The 19197-nt window shown below is 34.0% G+C and overlaps 2 protein-coding genes across 2 annotated transcripts; both read right to left on the bottom strand.

The window, feature by feature from the left end:
• Nucleotides 1-228: 228 nt before the first annotated feature.
• LOC106720348 (membrane alanyl aminopeptidase) lies at nt 229-9098 on the bottom strand. Its single transcript, XM_045679112.1, has 16 exons — nt 9018-9098; nt 8172-8415; nt 7720-8006; nt 7475-7630; nt 6953-7270; nt 6655-6838; nt 6347-6585; nt 5819-6002; nt 5342-5528; nt 5075-5172; nt 4816-4995; nt 1846-2030; nt 1266-1433; nt 933-1073; nt 565-640; nt 229-458 (listed from the first exon to the last, which is right to left on the bottom strand). Exons 1-16 carry the CDS (start codon nt 9023-9025, stop codon nt 255-257), a joined length of 2859 nt encoding a protein of 952 aa, XP_045535068.1. The 5' UTR covers nt 9026-9098; the 3' UTR covers nt 229-254.
• Nucleotides 9099-10717: 1619 nt separating this feature from the next.
• LOC106720347 (membrane alanyl aminopeptidase) lies at nt 10718-18662 on the bottom strand. The gene is made up of 16 exons (XM_014514997.2): nt 18568-18662; nt 18019-18266; nt 16085-16365; nt 15688-15843; nt 15183-15500; nt 14741-14924; nt 14354-14592; nt 13939-14128; nt 13244-13424; nt 13077-13174; nt 12782-12961; nt 12380-12558; nt 11953-12120; nt 11599-11739; nt 11257-11341; nt 10718-10953 (listed from the first exon to the last, which is right to left on the bottom strand). Exons 2-16 carry the CDS (start codon nt 18262-18264, stop codon nt 10750-10752), a joined length of 2850 nt encoding a protein of 949 aa, XP_014370483.2. The 5' UTR covers nt 18265-18266; nt 18568-18662; the 3' UTR covers nt 10718-10749.
• Nucleotides 18663-19197: the final 535 nt, after the last annotated feature.

Raw genomic sequence — 19197 nt, 5'->3', positions numbered from 1 at the left:
TGACCACTCCTGAATATAATTTTCGCCTATTAAGCCATGCATCTAAAGAATATAGTTTTTTAATCTTATTGTTGGAGACATAATTTATTAAATTTTTCCTTAGGTCTAAAATAATAATATTTTTATTACAACATATTGTTTATTACTTTTTTTGTGGATTACAATACAAAACAATATCCTTAAATATAAATTATTTACAGCTAAATTGATAATAATTTTATAATATTTAAATAGTATGAATGACAGGTTTCAATCTATCTAAGCATCATTGCGATCGACGTTGTCAATAGCAGCATTATAGTAGGTACAGCGATCGCGGCCGAGCCCCTAGCCGCTCTCAATATCGCACTAGCTCTGTCCGTGCCCCATTGCATGTTGGTGCGAGCTGATGTTATAGCGTTCAATCCTGTCTGGAACTCAGGAATGGTCGCCTGATTCGCTCTAAGCCAAGTTTCCATCTATAAGCAAAAATAATTTGTAAAATCATCTTTCGCTTCGCTAACAATCGAGAACGATTTTGTGATTATGAATTTAGTACGACACAAGTATTAAAGTTTAACTTACGTCTTGAAGTCCTTCTTCGTCCAAATAGCTTGCCAAGTTGATAAGAACATTGTCGAACCAAGCTGGCAGAACAACACTGCAAGTGAAAAAAAAGTTTTAACTTAGAAACGTTTTTCAATTGCAATTAATTAGCTCCTTTTAATATTCTTCTAGCGCCTGATTATTTTATAAAGTTTTAGTACTGTATAAAATTTCTGCTACTTAATTATAACAGGCGTTTCCGCTCAATTAGTGCTAAAATCATATAAAGTACAAAGAGGTTTACAAAATGTTTCGTGGTTACAATTTTTTTCTAGCACGCCCTCTGTATACATTAGGTACTGCTGGAAAAAACTATAGAAAATAAAAATATATATTTATGTACTTACGCTCGTCTGATATCATCAACCCTTTGCTTTACAAACTGGAGAGCTATTTTGGCGTTGTTGCGATCTCCCATGTACAGGAATGTTAGTGCATTCACTCTGTCTTGTGCCTTAACGTCATCGCTGAGTACCATTTGTAGGAATCTGAAAAATTCGATACAATAAAATAAAAACAAAATTTTTCAACGCACTAAAGCATTCTGAAACCTACTTCTATCTGTCTGCAATTCAGCAAGTTATACCTATATTATTTATAGACTTGACATTGCTTCAAGGTACGCATTGGTGCGGCTGTGAAGTTAAATGATAACATTAATATCGTACTGCGTTACTTACTCTTGTATCGCTCTTTCGTTGGTGGTACATCCCAAAGCCCTCAGCATAGCGACTTGATCGCCCATATTGTTAGAGTTCAGTCTTCGCTGGTAAAGGAAGCGCCAATCCTCGTATCCGCCGTCACGAAGACCCTCGCAGAACACGTGTCTTCTCAAATTGGGGTTGACACTAAAATAAAACAATATTGTTAGGAGTTGATTCTTTGATGTATTCAAAAGTATCGCGTGACGAAGTATAATTTGCACATGAAGTAATGTAAAAAGGTAATCTGTCGAAGTAACGTAGTCATAAAAGGAAATTGACCAAACCTTAGAAGCCGTTATATGTAATTTATTATTTCTTGACCAAATAGATGAGAATATGTGGACTTTCAAACTGCATGAAATGTTGCCAATCAAATTCTATATAAAGTCACTAATTTATTTTGTATTAAATATCTAAATGTTGAGCTCTACCTTATAAAACAAACTAGTAATTAAAAGTCTTAATCTTGACTTAGTTGGACACATTTTTTTCATCAAATTCTTGAGGATATATTGCTGTTAGTTTAATTATTTATAATTGAAAATTAATTGCGTACCTCACACCATTTGTTCGTAGAGCTGCAAACTTCTCAACAGCATTGTTGAGGCATCCTTCATGACCGATGTTGCAAGCGAAAGATAATATGTAGAATCTATTCAAAATGGTTGTATGCGAATCGCTAGGTCTGACGTCATACCCAAGTTCATTGACCACAGCGTTCAAGTATCCAAGTAGAATCGACTGTAAAACGTATGAGGTTCTGTTAAAAGCCGATTCAAGTAATTATTTAAAGAGATCTTAATATCAACGACTGACTTTATAGTGTGTTATTTCCACAGGTGGGCACAGTTAATCGAAAAGTTAACTTCGTTAATCGTTAATTCGTTAATTAAAAAATTAACTTCGTTAATCGTTAAAGCGTTAAATTGTCGAAAATTTAACGCAAGTTAAAGTTAATCGTTAACAGTTAACCATACCAAAACAACTAATTTCACACTTATGTGGCGACACTTGTTTAAAATATTAATTTGACTATATATTCTATAACATATTAGTATTAAAGACAAGTATGAATGCATTATAGTATATTTCATTACGAGTGCGGAAAGCCTGTCATTGCAAAGAGTTCCGACAAATGTCTACAAGTTGACAGTTGGAACAAGTTGTAATGACAGTTTCGCACGTGTACTAAACAACTATTTTTGATACAATTGCGAAAAAATGAAGCAATTTAATAGAATAATAAAAACACAATAAACTCAATTAACTAAAATGTTTGGAAATGGCGCCAACCGTAAAAGAATACAAACAGAGATTTTTTTGATTTTCTTCACCCATTCTGGGTAGGCAAAGGGAACTATGCCCAAACAGAAAAGTTTTCAGTAGATTATTTTTATAGATATGAAATGAAAATTAAATTTAATGAGATGAAATAAAATGAAACCTAACCTAATTGGGAGTGTGAAAAAAAATTAATATTTATTTTTTATATATATTTTAAAACTTAATTATTAATTTTATCGATATGTAACGTGAAAAACGAAAAATAATTTTTTTTCAATTAATTACAAGCGATTTAAAATTAAAATATAGTCACGTGAATGTGAACGATAGCCACAATACTTGTGACGTCATAATGTTTAGCAAATTCATAATGGGTATGTTCCGATATGCACTGCGACCATTGTACAGTGTGACGTCAATTCAGTATACTGTGAAGCCGTCCGTCCCTTTATAGCCAGTTATACTGGTTACGATTTAAAACGGAACGCAATCCCGTATATTTTAAGCAGCATTTTTTGACGCAGCGTTCAAATGAGTGTATTCAAGTTTTCTAGTACATTTAAAAACTGTTTTGGAGTACTGTCAAATTAAAAATATTTTAATTAATATTAATTGTAAATTGAATTTATATTATAATAAAAGTAAGTACTTTTTCATAAAAAAGAATATGTTTTTCATTATCAACACAGTCTAATAAGGTTAATTTTTGCAATTCTTCCATTTCTTTATTGTTTTATTTATCAATCCAAACTAATTACAGAACTTTAAAATTTTAGTAGCTTTGTTTATAAGACGTTAGGCACTCGAGTGGTTTTGACTGATCACGTGATCAAGGTACTGCGAGTACCTTACCTCGAAAACGCCAGTGCTCATAGTAGAATATGGCGGCGATTTATGACCTCATATATTTCCCTAGGGTACTGCGGCAGTATACTGGCAGTCCATAACGGAACGAATTTTTCTACAGTGATAGCATTGTGCAGTGCTCGCAGTGCATGTCGGAACATCCCCAAATGCATCGTTTACAGCTATTATACGTCAGCTGTCAAGTTGACAAAAAAACAGTATGACGTCACACGCGCTCAGATTTGTTCGGGGGTTCTCGGCGCGTCTTCGGTACTGGATTCAAAAATTAATTTTGATTTTGATATAACTTATTAATTATTGCAAAAAATAAAAAAAATAAAAATTGTTTTGCTATAAAACTTATAGATGATCTTTCCATTTTTCAAAGAAAAAAAAAATTTTCACACACTCAATTCATTGAATCAAAACATTAAATTTGATATTGTAACAAATTAGGAGCTTCTTTTTAGAAATATTTGCATGAATTATAAAAACTTCAATGATTTTTTTTTTTTTGTAAAAACTTCGTGGTTGGTTTTTCTTTTTAACAGACATTATTTTGACAGTCGGGAAAGAGAACGCACGAGTTTGGAAAAGCTAAAGAAAAAGCACGAGTAAAAAAAGTGTTTTAATACAGTTGCTCAAAAAGTGGCATATTGCAGGGACGACGAGCGTTCGGAATGTGGGCTATAACATACTCATGCTTTTATGTACTCGTAATGAAATATACTATTTCGAACCTTCTTTTGATTTTGTCCTGTTAGTCACCTCTTTCCCGGACGCTCTGATGCATCACATTTGCACGCGAACTTCACATATATCAATTATCAATTCGTTCGTTCACCATTCGAGTCGTCGACAGTCGCCCAACATAGCTGAACTTACGAGCGTGGTGTGGTGCGTAATTTAAACAAAATGACAACACGACTCCAAGTTTTTAATTTAACGATTAACGGACTTTTATTAACGGAAGTTGTGTTTAACGGAAGTTAACAAAAGCGTTAACACTTTTTGAAGTTAACTTAAAAGTTAATCCGTTAAGCAAAATGTTAACTTCGTTAATTAACGATTAACGGATTAACGAGTTAATGCCCAGCTCTGGTTATTTCTATACCGTTTTATTTGTAAGTTTCTATTATCAAAACTACTTCTACTAACTAGCTACTAACTACTACTACTAACTTCTATGGAAAACATATTATTGCCTTAGTTTACTTGATATAGAATGAGAGAGATGATTATTTATAGGTGTTTCAGTAGTAGTTACAGTATATAAATTACTGTTGTTCCTGTAAACTTTATAATTTATTGTAATTTAATAACTGTGTTTTTTATTTAACGAAGTAATTTTGTACAGCCTATTAGGTTGGAGTATTTTATAAAAAACATTACTTACGTCAAATTCCGCGAGCGTATCGGGCAAATGCAAGAACCTATTCCTCAACCAAGTAAAACCACTGATAGCGGGATACCACACGAAGAAGTTGGTCTCGTTCTTCAAGAATTCTAAGATTTGGAATCCAAGGTTGAATGTTATTCTTTCTGATCTCATCAGAGCGAAAACGTCGTCAACAATCTATAAAAATAAAATGATTATACATTTCAATATTTAATCCAGGCTGTACGAAAGACAAAAATAATAATTATGTTTTTACCTGTGCTCTGTTCAAGTAGTGTATGCTTTCCCGGTTTTGTTTAAGAGCACTGGCTATCATTTCCCAATTATGGGTATCATAGTTCACTCGATATATACCTACAAACAAAGTCAAGCAAATTATGTCACGCAAGAACAGTTGATTAAGAAAAAACCTATATAAAAATTAAAATAAAATGGCTGATTATAATGATGACGATGATATTGTATTAAAAAAAAATTATCAACGTCATTTTTTAACTCTTCATTTACCTTATTCCATTCTTACCTTTTTGTTGTAGATTAAAAATGACCCATTCGTGTCTGGCCTCCTTTTGTATACGATGGGTCTTGCTAGTCATAACTTCACTGGCTTTAAGATTGTTCCAGTCTGGGTTGCTGCCAGTTGTATAAGTGAGTGGAAGATGCCACGCTTGGTCTGTGGTCTGCGCTGAGGCACTGATGAAGAATCTCTCCTAGAAATGCAAAATCAGCTTATTGAATAATAATTAAAACCATTAGTGAATGATTTGCCACTTTTCTACATCTATCTATATCTATCTATATATATAAAAGAAAGTTATGTTAGTTACACCATTTATAACTCAAGAACGGCTGAATCGATTTGACTGAAAATTGGTGAGCAGGTAGCTTAGAACCAGGAATAGGACATAGGATAATTTTTACCCCGTTTTCTATTTTTTATACTGCGCGGACGGAGTCGCGGGTAAAAGCTAGTTTGTTATAACGTAAGCTATGTACACACCTGAGTGAGTTCAATCAAGCCAGTATTCATATTAACATTGACGTTCAGGACGGGGTACCCACGTTCCTCCACCCAGTATGTGATGAACTCAGTCATATTGATGCTTCTGTCCACAGTAGAATCTTCGGCCACAGCTTTTGCAAAGCTTTCATATAGGTGGAACGGAAAAGCATGTTCGTAAGACCTGAGGTCGAAAGAAATAAATGAAACATAATCAAAAGAAAAGCCTTCGAAAAGATAAAGTAACTCCATCCTGTTTAACATTCTAAATGGCGAAAATTTTCTACACCTTTTTAGGAAAATGTAAGGATGAACGTGAAAGACACAGGTCAAGATATGGTGGAGAAGAAGTGCCTTTAACCTAAATGAAATTTCTCATTACGAATTATGGTCGCATTACGACCAATGGGCGACTAATAGTAAAAATAATTATGAAACAATCTAATTAAATTATGGAATAAAACTTAACGGGTTAAGAGAGCTAGACACATGAAATTTCTTGAAAAAAATAGAAGAATCAAAATTTACCTATCGACCAAAAAGTAATTCAACGCTTTCCTGAAAGTGTTCTCAGTAACAAAGTGTTTCAACATGAGCAGAAGAGAGGCACCCTTGCTGTAGCTTATACCGGAGAAATGGCCGGTCACTTGAGCTGGAGTATTCACTGTGTGTTGCAGAGCTCTAGTGGAAGCTGACTGGTCGGCGGACAACGCGCTTTGTAAGTAGAATACGTTGAATTGTGCTTCCAACTCCATAGAAGGATCAACCTGGTCAAATATTTAAATGAATAAATTCTTTTTAATCACCTGAAAAAGTGGTATAGTAATCATACTTACCCCATCCATGGCAAAGTATTCAAAGTAACTGGCAAAGCCTTCGTTAATCCAAACGTTGTCCCACCACCGGCAAGTGACGAGGTTACCAAACCATTTGTGGGCTAATTCATGAGCCGTGATTGTTGCTATGCTTTTCATGTCCAATGCATTAGTCTCGCCTTCCTCGTACAGCAGGCGCAGTTCTCTGTAGAATAAGAAACACAATGTTAAAATTTGAAAATCTATTTCCAAGGTTTTGGGCATAGACAAATTAAATAAGAAAACTAAAGTTAATACTTATAATAAAGTAACGTCTCACCTATAAGAAACGAAACCCCAATTTTCTGTAGCTCCAGATGCCCAATCAGGTACAGCAATTTGGTCATTTTTCATATCTGGTCCCATAGTATAATAATCGATACCAAAGTACTCCTCGAACCAACGTGTTAGTGGTGGTCCAACTTCAAGAGCATATTCCCCTTGTCCGCGAGCATTGGGTCGCGCAAGAATACGGTACGGTCTCGCAGCATCATTATTGTCAGCTATGACGGTAAATTCTTCGCTTATATGGAATGTAACCAGGTACGCAGACATTCTTGGTGTTTGATGGAACACTTCCTTTACTCTGTCACCGACGCTATAAGAGGATATAATATAAAAAAAATATTTTCGCAAAGATTTTTCTTCGATAACTGGGATTTTTTATTAAAACTGAACAAAAACAAGGTAACCTAAAACCAAAAGTTGCATCGCCTAAAAACATGATCATTCGTAACAAATACAGTATAATGCATTGGAACTGTTTAGAATTTTAAAGCTTACATTAAATTGTAAAACTTACACAGTACTTTCAGCGATTCTCATATTAGAATAACTTTCGGTGAAATGAATAGGCCGATAGATAGTAATATTGAAGGTTGACTTAAATCCGGGCTCATCGAAGCTGGGGAAGACCTGTCTTGAATTAGTTGGCTGTAAATGAGTCGCTGCATACCAGCTAAAATAAGAGCAATATGGATTAAGAAAAACCATCGTTTTATTATACTACCATTTTGTACTATTATAAGTAGGAAATTGTTTGCTTACTGAAGTCTTCCATCACTTCCTTTATAACTTCCTCTAAATACGCCTCTGGATAAAGGTGTTTCGTTTATATTACCTAAATATCCTATAGTCAATTTGTATACACGATTATTCTCTAACGTGACACCATCTCTTAAGTTGATTCTTAAAAAGTGAAACTGTCGAAGTCGTTCGAAAGGATTCGTTAAATTAAGAAGTATCGGTAAATTTGCCTCATCTGTGACTGTAATGTGAAGAATTTCTCGTACATTTTCCTGTACAATAAGAGAGTTGATGCCGCTCTTCATAGCCTGCAAGATCAAAACACTTTGAAATAAACTTAAATCAAGAAACTGGATACGAGGCTATGATGAAAGAAGTCAAACTAAATCATAAAACATAACTAAGTTTATAAACAATTGCATTAACTTATACATAATAAAAATTAGGATAACTTATATTTATTAAATACTTACTCTAAGATAAATCGTAACTAAACCATCAAAGGTAAAAGCTTCTCTGTTAGAAGTCGCTTCAAAGTATGGAGTTATTTCTGCATCATAATGTATAGGGTCTAGATCTTCCGGTAATCTAAACATGGTCTCAGAATCGCTGCGTTCAATTTCCACGTCGGGAACATCGAAATCCAATGGAAAATCAGTTTTGACGACGGTCGACAAAACTGACAATATTGTCAGTTTTATTATTAGTGACATTATTCTGAAAATTTAAAAGATTGATTAGCAAAATTGAAAGAGATAAAATCAAGCCTACATTACAATTTACGGATATGTTTTGCTCTTATCACCTTTTTAAAGAAATCAATAACTGCTTAACCCTAAGTGCTGTCTATTTTCTTACGACTGTAAATTTATACAGTAATTATAACTTCAGTTTAACATACTGAAAACCTAGACTATCCAAATATCCTAACTCAATTTTTTTAAAGCCAACAAAGAAGTGTTTAGAAGACGGGGACAGACGAGCATCGGATTATATAAAATTATTTGGTTCGATGTCCACCCGCAACCACAAAAGACTCGCGGTTGCGTTACCGGCCTTTAAAATAGTTTAAGATAGTGACATTATAAATTATGAGTTATATTAAATCTTAAAGTATTAATATTTTTTAGCGTGCAGCGACGATTACGGACAGAAAAGCTATATCAAAATGGCTACTAATTGTGAAGAAAATTAGGATTAAATAAACATTACAATATATCCATGTGACTATTATATTATTTTAATTTAAATCCATAAAGTTTAATCTTTAAATTTAATTTTAATTATTTAATAATATTGAAGATGTTAATAAAACATACCTGTCCATTTTGACGGCCTCGTCAAATGAACATATCAATAAAAATATCACATTTTATCACGAATAAATAATTAATGACTTGTCTAAATTATGTGGATTATTTGATATTTCTTTAATACGTTGATAACGATAAGATATGATAAATATTTAAAGGACGTATTAGTACATTGTTTTATCACTTCTGTAAAATCGGTTATACTTGGTTTAAAATTCTATGTAAAAAAAGTGATAATTGTGATAAAATTAAACATTTTTTCCATTCAAAATATGTTAAACAATTTATATTTTATTTGAATTACACTTAATTATTATCTTTAATGTTGAATGAATTTAAAATTCATTAGTTAACTAAGTAAATAAAGAGTAGTTAACTATATAATAAGTAGTTAACTAACGGCTTAATTTAAGAACTATGTTAACTGTATAAAGAGCTAAACATCAGTGAATCTGTTTATCTCTCCATTTAAATATTAAAAAACTTTATTAGTTAAGCGAAATAATTTAAAGTAACAATTTTTAAATGATTAACATCTAAACATGGGATTTGCAGTGCATGTAACTAAATCGCCACACAATAGCACTCCCATTTAGTACAACGGACATGTTGTTTTTTTTTGTTTTAAGACATTTTTTCTGTATTCTTATTACACTCTACATTTCATCACAATTTGTTCACTGATTTAGGAATGCATACGGGAACAAAATCGACTTAAATTTTTTTAGCTTTTTCCTAATGCATACGATAAATTTCTATATCAAAATGAAAGATTAGTAGATTAAATTATCACAAAATTATTATACTATACTATATTATACCTAAATTTTGTTCAACATTCATGAACAAAATTTAGGATTAGATAGATAGAAAATATGTAAAAAAAATACTACGATCATAACTACCTGTTTGTTGAAAACATTATTCACCTTTTAGAAAAAAGATCTTTTGTTCTTTCTTTACAGGAAAAAAACGATAGTGACCACTCAAGATAAAATATCTTACAAATCTCATATTGCTTTTTATTGCAATAAGATTAAGATTTATATTATGATTCCGATTTCGCAAACAAAAATCATGTATAAATTATTTAAGACTAACTGTCGCACGCGACTCTTAAGGAAAAAAATTAATTAGTAAGCTATGTGTTCTTTCAGACTTTGTTCTAAATCTATACCAAATTTCAGCGTTCTGTTTAGCAGTTCCGGAGATACCTTCAAATAAATATCCATCCATTCATCCATCCAAATACTAAACATTCTCATTTGTAATTTTTTATAAAATTTTAGCACATATTCGCTTTATTATATGAGTATTATTATAGCCTTCTATTTAGCTGAACCATGGGACAAATCTCTCGCTTTATCTACATCCAAATATCCACACAGACTCTTCGCGTAATACTTCTTATATCACCGTTTTACAACTTGATGAGTATATTAATGAACATAATTATAAAATTCAATATTAAAAGTCACGCTAGGATTCATGTTTATGATTCCGTCCGATTGCGTTCTTCGGAGATCCCGGAACCTTCTCTGATTGCACTCGAGGCTGGCCACCGAGGGGGTTTTAGTGGGTCAAATCCCACATAACCCTGTCTTCCCCCCAGAAGGCAGGGTATCTTTCGAAGATTTCCCCCCGATACCAAAAAAAAAAGGATTCATATTTATATAAATAAAGCAAATAAAACAAATTCAGTCATTTTATTATTCAAATAAAAGTTACATTATGTAATTCAAATGAACATAGTAATCATTACTGTAGTGACCAACAATACAGTAGATAACACTAAATGTACAGCACCACCTCTAGCTGCTTCCAGTATAGCTTCAACGTTATTATTGCCCCAAATAATGTTGTTTCTCGCTGATATTATTGCAGAGAGAGTCCTTTGGTACTGGAGGGACCCGGACTGAGTACTGCGAAGCCACGCTTCATACTGGAAGTAAAAACAAAACTTAAGTACTCAAAGGTGAACTCTGAGATCGAGTTATTGACGTACATAAATTCGTTAAGCGGTCTTTCTAATTTCAGATATAGTATGCGAAAACTGCACTAAGAAATTGTATCCCTAAAGACTGCAGTGAGGCAGTTAAACCTACTAATATGAGGCGAACTTAATGAATTGAAACATAAAATAAAAAATTACTACATATGCTCTATAAGAAAATACTTATGTGTCATGTCCAACGATGTCTGAATTAAAATGGTTTAAATTATTTTTTCAAAATGTTGCACTAACCTCATCTAATCCAGCATTATCCAAATATGAGGCAAGATTGACCATACATGTGTGTACTGGAGTTGGAGGAGCGTCTTCAATGTACCTAAAAGTATTACAAAATTCTTTTTAAATTAAATTTTCACTATTATATTTAAACCGAAAGAGTTAATTAACAGTTACCAAGAGTTATCGTGAAACAAAAGAATAACTTTTGAAATTACCTATAAATAATCGAAAACAAAAATCACAATTATCATGTTTTTGTGAATTTATGACAGCTTTAGTGATTAAGACGTAAATCATTTCGATTAACAATAAACTAACATCTGCATTATGGTTCAATTACATTTGTATACTTACGCTACTCTCATAGCATCGATATTGTCTTTGACAAACTGCAGCACGTGATAGGCGTTACCCTGATTGCCCAGAAGAGCGTAGTTGAAGGAGTTTGCCTTGTCGTGGGAGCGAACTGCCTTCGTCAGTGTTAGTTGAAGATAACTGTAATAATATGTATGGTTTCATTCAAAAAAGTCATGGAGAATGTTGCAGATCTTAAAGAAATATCTTAAAGGTAAACTATAATTCGAATTGCAGCATAGTTTTAGCTCCCATAATATATCTTAAAGTTATAAAAGACGCATTGTATGCCCTGCTATACAAACATACGAGTATATGTAAAAACGCAGAGACTTTATTTACTAAAATACTAACCGTGTAATAAGTTCAGGGCTGCGCGCCGCACCTAGCGCTCGTAGCATCTCGAGCTGGTCGTTCGCGAAGTTGGATTGCCTCATCCGTGCGAGCAAGAACTCGAAGTCGCTCTGATCACCCTCTCTGATACCAGTCACGTACACATTACGACGGATTCTTGCATCTACCCTGAAAAGTTCTTGAGTTTACGTACGATTTCTCGGAGAGGATTAAAAGTCGGTTCGTTTCCAAATTACGAACCGTGGAAATGCGGCTTTACCTTGTTCCTGCACATCCGAAAAGTTACTTAACTTCTAAGAATTGCATTTACTTAAATTTTCAAACAGAAACCAAGATAGCCTAAGGAGTTAGTATAGTACTCATTCAAATGTTGACGTAATTTGATAGTATATTAATCATGTTCTTAAATTATTTCATAAAAACTAACCAGTTGCCATTCTTGAGCGAGATAAATCTATCTCGTGATTCTTTCACACACTTCTCGTGTCCCAGTGTGCAGGCAAAATGGAGGACTTCTTGACGAGTGAGACTCGTAGTGGGACTTTCGTTACCAGCGTCGAAACCTACAGTCTCAATCACGTGCTCCATTTGACTAAGAACGAACTCCTACAAACAAATTATTATTTCGTGAAAGAAGTAAGAAATTAATTGAAATCATTGTATAGATTATACGTTTTATTATTATGTCTTAAGATCGAGTCTGTTTCTTGCTGTTTGAACTGAACTGGCCAGAAATACTTTTATGATAAAAAAATTGAACAAAATAACTTGTGGGTTCGTTAAAGAGTAATTTAAACTCGGTTCATGTTAATTTGAAAGATTAACTTACATCAAATTTGGCCTGCTGTTCAGGCAAATGGCGCAGTCTATTACGAAGCCAAGTGAATCCGCTGATAGCCGGGTTCCAGACGTGGTAGTTAGCTTCATTTCGAAGGAATCTCAATATATTAAAACCGAAGTTAAAAGTCATTCTTTCGGAACGCATTAAAGCAAACACATCATCGACTACCTGAAAACATTCATAAAAATTAGGTTTCAAAGCAATATAATGATGTCACATAACAAATAACAGTCATTTCAATAATGTTAAGGTGAATTTTATAATTTGTTCATATATTAAATACCTGTGCTCTGTTTAAGTAATGTATAGAGTCAGGATCATTAACCAAGGCGTCAGCAATTAAATTCCAGGACTTATCATCGTAAGTCACTCTGTAATGACCTGGAAAATAAAATCTTTATCAAACTATATCAAAAATTAAATTAAATAGGAAATATTGATTTTACTCACCATGTTGTAAGTTATTAAATATAACCCATTCTTCCACCGCTGATTTAGTAAGAACGGCTCGTTCAGAGGACATCATGTAAATAGGTTTCAGGTTATTAAAGCTGCGATTCGAGTTAGTTGAGTAAGAAATTGGTATAGGATAGACTGGACCGCTGCTTGTCGATGTACTTAGATACCTTTCCTGAGTAACAACAAAAACCAGGCATATTATATTTAGTCAAAAGTAAAAAAGGTAAATAGAAAGCAGATATTTAATGATTTATTAATATTAAAAAAATAACTCATAACTAGAAAATAGAGCATCAGCCATTCATTCAAAATTTTACATGCGCAAAGATATAAAATGAGTTACTGTGGCTTTTTGAGACCAAAATCTCCGTTTCAAATATAATGTTAGCTCTATTTTGTCAAAGATAATATAGATATAAATACAGGGGGATGACAATTTTTTTTACAGATTTACGGTCTCCGAAACCCATGTTAATCAAACAGAAAAAGGAACTATATGTGCAAAATCAAAAAATAATGCTCATTACAAAGTACGTTGACTATTAACTTTTAGAGCAGTCTTTCCCAAAGTGGGAGATAACGCCCCCTTGTGGGCGCCGCAGGTCTCAAGGGGGGCGGTAAGAGTAATAATTGCAGTATAATCATAAAATGAAAGGATATAATGCAGTACAGTTATAGTAACTTACTTGGCTAAGAGCCATTTCACCAGTTCCATGATTAATGTTAACCGTCAGCAAGGGGTAGCCTGGTTCATTGACCCAGACACGGTAGTACTCGGTGAAATTGAAGTTTTGGTACTCTCTTAGAGTTCCGTCTTCTTCTACAGCTCGTGCGAAAGCGGCGTATAGATCGAACTGATCAGTCGCCTTGTATGCACTGGAAATAAATAAAATAAAATGACAATTAAGTTGGTATGGGTGGGGCTAAAAAAAGATGAATGGATTGCGTGAATGGTGACGTCATTAAGATGAGAGTGACGTATGAAATTGTAATGATCGAACTGGAGAACAAATCTTGGTGCGCTGCTCGTGTGTTTTGACGAAAACATAATAATAATGTCTAATTTTTTTAATTAATATTTTTAATTGGATATTTACATACTTGTTACGCAAAAAGTATTGACAAGCTTTTCTGAATGTCGCAGGAGTGATCATATTGGCCGTCATCCTGAGAACAGCTGCACCTTTCGAATAACTGATTGTGCCAAAGTGACCGGTTACTTGAGCTGGCGTGTTAACCGGATGGTTCATTGGTACAGTGGAAACTCCAGAATCGAAGGACAGTGAGGTCTGCAGGTATCGCGAGTTAAAATGCTCATGGTGCTCATATTGCGGGAACATCTGAAAATGTGTGATTATGTTTTGCAATTAACACGGGAATTGCATCCAAGAATTATAAAATCTATAAAGTTTAAAGTGATTTATAAACTCTTTAAAACCTCGTTCCACGAAATAAAAGGTGAGCGACACAATTAATAATCCTTATTACCTCATACGTGGCTATATAACCGAAGTAGCTGGCGAAACCTTCATTGATCCAGGTGTTGCTCCACCAGTAGCAGGTGATAAGGTTGCCGAACCACTTGTGTGCCAGCTCGTGCGAGATCAGCGTCGCCGCGTAGTGCTCCACCGACATTAACGTCTCTCGCGGGTCTAGCACCATATATAACTCTCTGAAAACGAAGGAAATAGTAATCTATACAAACTTACTCTGTACACGATATCAAAGAATAAAGCAAGCGTAGACAGTAATTATAATTTAATTTTTTTTTTCTAGATTACGAGACCCAATTAGTGCATTAATTCTGCATTTACACAAGAAATTTGAATCTTTTCAAGGTCTGGCCAAGCAAAGTATCTTCTATGTTTGTATATCAATCAATCATGCTGAGTAATAACTGTTAAATAATCTTATAAAAACATACACTAACCTGTAACTAACCATGCCCCAGTTTTCAGTACCGGCAGACGCCCAATCAGGTGAAGAAATATGATCGTTGTACAGGTAAGGATGTAAATCAGAATACGGGATACCGAAGTATTCATCGAAGTATTTAGTCATTTGAACGGTCATGTTTAATACCATGTCCCCCAAACCGACCGTGTTGGATCTACCTATAATTCTGATAGGAGGATTGAAGGAGGTATCCTGGGCGATTATAGTAAAAGACTCGCTGATAAGGAAAGTTACCAGGTAGGAAGACATTACTGGGGTGGCGTAGAAGTTGTCACGGGCGCGGCTTCCTAGACTGTGGATAAAATTTTGATTGTTAGATATTAGTGTTTCCCTTTCTGAATTTCAGGACTAGAGTACATTTTTACCTGTCCTTCTATTCACTGTATCATGTCCTTTTATTTTTTGTACGTATTTACATTTATTTTGTTATCAATATTCATTATACTACCTTTACATTGATATACGAATTCAATTCTTACCCGTCAGTAGATTGGATACGAGTGTTCGAGAAAGTTCTCGAATAGCTTGTTGGTTTTGACAGGTGGAGTTTGAACACCGCTTTGAAGAGAGGCTCGTCCCAGCAAGGGAACGCTTGTCTGGCGTTATATGGCTGGAAGTGAGTTGTGGCGTAGATCCTAGAATATATAAAACCTTGAACTGTCATTTTAAATTTGTATGAGAAGAAATGTACCGGTAATAAATATGAAAAATATCTTATCTCAAATATAAGTTACTGTACTAGTCATGTTATTTTATTTTACAATTACTTTACAAAATCTTCTGTTTACAGTAGCCTTAATAGGAACATTGAAGTACTATTAGAAAATTCTTATGTTTCTTCCCACCAATGTACATGGAAATTAATTTCAATCTCACCTTTCATTACCGTTCTCATCAATATACCATCCCCTCCAGATACCACGTTTCATTGGTCCTTCGTTCATAGTACTTGAATAATCTATGATAAGTGTATAATTTGTGTACACTGCCAAAGCCTGCGCCAGATTAATCTTCAAGAAATGATACTCCGGCTCAAGTGTGATTGGTTGTAATGGATTCAATGGTACAGGCGATCCAGAAGATGTTAGAACACTGACTGCATTTATTGAATCCACATTTGAATGGAGAACGATTTGGGTTACATTTTGCTCTATCGCCTGAAAGAGTAATATAATTTTATTAAAACATTTTTTTTATAAACAAATTAAGCTCTAAATAAACAGTAATTAACCTTTTCATATTTCTACTAGTTTTACCACACAATTTTTTTTTGGCAAACGAGCAAGCGGCCACTTGAATTCGCCGTAATGGCGAAGCGACCGCTGCTTATAGACATTCGCAATTGCAGATGCGTTGCCTAACCTCAACCGACGAAGGACGTGACGCACAAAAAGAGAATATTTAACCTTCCTATGCATCTCCGCCATCAAATCCACCTCCCCTTCCCATCCTTTCCTTATAAGAAAAGGGTGGGAAGGGAAAGAGGACTAAAATCAGGCCTCCGGCACCACACTCATCAGACTGTACGCGGAATTACTTCCACTTCACGTCTGTCTTCTGTGTGGTCGTGGTATTTCACTGAGCGAGGCCAATTCGTGCAACTTATGTTGTTGTTGCGTCTACCACTGTTTACTTTTTACATTCATAATTTGCCGACCGTACTACGAGTATTATAAATCAGATTCTTGATAGATATTTTAGTAGCAAAAGTAATTTTGAAAAAAGTATTCATAATACTTAATATCAGGTTATGATCTTGAAAATAAATAAATATATCTTATCAATCATCATGATAAACAATTGCTCCCATAGTAAATTATTGCAACAATTAAACATATCATATATAATATACTCATCATCATCATCATCATCTCCCAGGCCTTTTTCCACTTACGTAGGGTCGGCACACAAGGTTTTACAAACCTTAAAGTTTTGGCTTAATTTTTTACGGCCAGCCGCCTGCCTGTCGCCAACCCTACTTGGGAGGATACAATATGAAGGGATATAATATACACATATATCTTGTATATTAATTATTAAGGAATGTCGTAAGTTGAACTACGCGTTATAAAAATTTCGTGGTGTAAACTTTTCTAACCTTAATCTATGTTGTAAAATAAACATTTATTTATCTAATCAAATTAATTCTCAACGGTCTTATAATGAAATTCGACTTGATTAAATTATTGATTACTCAAATAAAATTATAAAATACCAAAATTCGCCATAACATAAATCTAAAATGGCTGCAACCCGTGTATAATAACATAGGATTAGTTGAAATGCGCGTGAATATGTAAGAAGTTGGGCTTGTCGTGCAAAGCGAGGAGGGGCTGCGGTTGCGTTCCGTATGGAGATCCCATATCCCCCCGCTATCGCTGTTGATGGCCCCCGGGGGTTTTTAGTCGGTGCAGACCCGACATAACTTGTCTGTCTTCCCCAGACAGATAAGTATGCGATAGGCATTTCCCACGAAAAAAAAGTATAAGTTGAAAAGAAAGAAAGAAAAGAAAGTTGACTGAGACTTCTGCTCTAACTGGGTTTCCACTGTTCAAATATTTGTATAGAAGCATATTGTTAACTCTCTCATTTTCTAAAAAAAAAAACAAAGACACTATTTTCGTAATACTAGATACTAGTATTACATAATAAAAATTTCACGATGATGCGCTTTTATTTGCACGGAAAGGTACATTTTAAAGATGCTCGTTAGTCTAGTATTCATTGATTCACAGTGATACTTAGTTAATATTTTTGATATAACTGACAAATTGTTAATACTTCAATGCAACAAAAAAAACTGCTATTACCTGCAAAATGATATATTCCTTTCCATCATAACTGAAAGGTCTGTCTGTCCGTTCAGCGAAGTATAAATCTATGTATATATCGTAATCGAGGGGTAGAACGTTCTGTGGCAGCCTGTACTGTTCATTACTTCTTGTTACTGCGTCATCAGGAAGCACCAGCTCCTCGAAATCTCTAAATATTGATGCCGGGTGATCACCAGCAACTAATGCTATGAGCATTAAGCTCAGAGCTATTAATTTGGACATTTCTGAAATACAACAATACTTAAAAATAGATAAAAAAAATAAAAAAAATTAGAGATTGTCTGAAAATTTGGTTAATATTTCTTGTTTCTCACTTGTTTTTAGTTTTTGAACTAGGATATGGATACGGCCAGTAGTTGAATAGCTGAAGTCAAACCAACGACTGTGTATGTCCGTACCCTTAACCCTTTAACCTAAGCTTCTGAACCAGTAACGTTAATTTTTGTAAAATATTAAACATTTACGCTGCTTGGTCTCTCTCATCGCGCAAATTTATTAGAATCATAAAGCAATGAGCCAACTCACCTGATATTTGAAATGTCCTTTATACACAATGGAATAAAATGAACTAAATTCTTTGTAGATTTTAACTCTGATAGTCATAATACAGGATTTCTATATCTGATAAAATATCTATCAAATAATTAACCGCCTTTATCATTAATATGATAAAAATTCGCTTGATGCGGATACAAAGAAGTTTGCTATAACGTATTCTATTAAATAATGACATTGATGAAGATGATTAAGGTGATGATGATGATGACAACGGTGTTCTTCACGACGAGATCGTTAACAGCGAACCTTGTTTGATAATAGTATTAGAAAGTAAGTGGGATAAATAATGTTTGACTTCATAAAGTGTGTATAAATGTATAAATCGAGGTTATGCTTTATCTCAAATTAAGATCGGTTAAAGGAAAGATGACACAAAACAGAAATAAGAGGGAATAAAAAAAGGGATTCAGTTTAGCCAATTTATTTATAGTCTTTCTTTTATGTCATTTCTCTCTTCTGTTCTCTTATTTTAGGGTTCATTGAAAATCGGCACTGAGATATCCGCCGCAGCACATGCCGAATGAACACCTTTTCTTTTGAAAGAATTTCTTTCTTTCTTGCTCTTTCCTTCTTCTTACAATTTTGTACATTTTTGGA

The sequence above is a fragment of the Papilio machaon genome, chromosome 8 (assembly GCF_912999745.1).
Source record: "Papilio machaon chromosome 8, ilPapMach1.1, whole genome shotgun sequence".
NCBI lineage: Eukaryota > Metazoa > Arthropoda > Insecta > Lepidoptera > Papilionidae > Papilio > Papilio machaon.
This window is presented reverse-complemented; position numbering and strand designations above follow the sequence as displayed.

Excerpts from the sequence above, each read along its gene's own strand:
- LOC106720347 (XM_014514997.2), bottom strand. The coding sequence starts at position 18,264 with ATGTCCAAATTAATAGCTCTGAGCTTAATGCTCATAGCATTAGTTGCT. Across the intron at positions 14,129-14,353 it reads CAATACTTTTTGCGTAACAA|TGCATACAAGGCGACTGATC; the intron begins GTATGTAAATAT and ends ATTTATTTCCAG. Across the intron at positions 12,559-12,781 it reads AACAGCAGGCCAAATTTGAT|GAGTTCGTTCTTAGTCAAAT; the intron begins GTAAGTTAATCT and ends ATTTGTTTGTAG.
- LOC106720348 (XM_045679112.1), bottom strand. Across the intron at positions 7,271-7,474 it reads AGAATCGCTGAAAGTACTGT|CGTCGGTGACAGAGTAAAGG; the intron begins GTAAGTTTTACA and ends ATCCTCTTATAG. Across the intron at positions 1,434-1,845 it reads CTACGAACAAATGGTGTGAG|TGTCAACCCCAATTTGAGAA; the intron begins GTACGCAATTAA and ends GTTTTATTTTAG.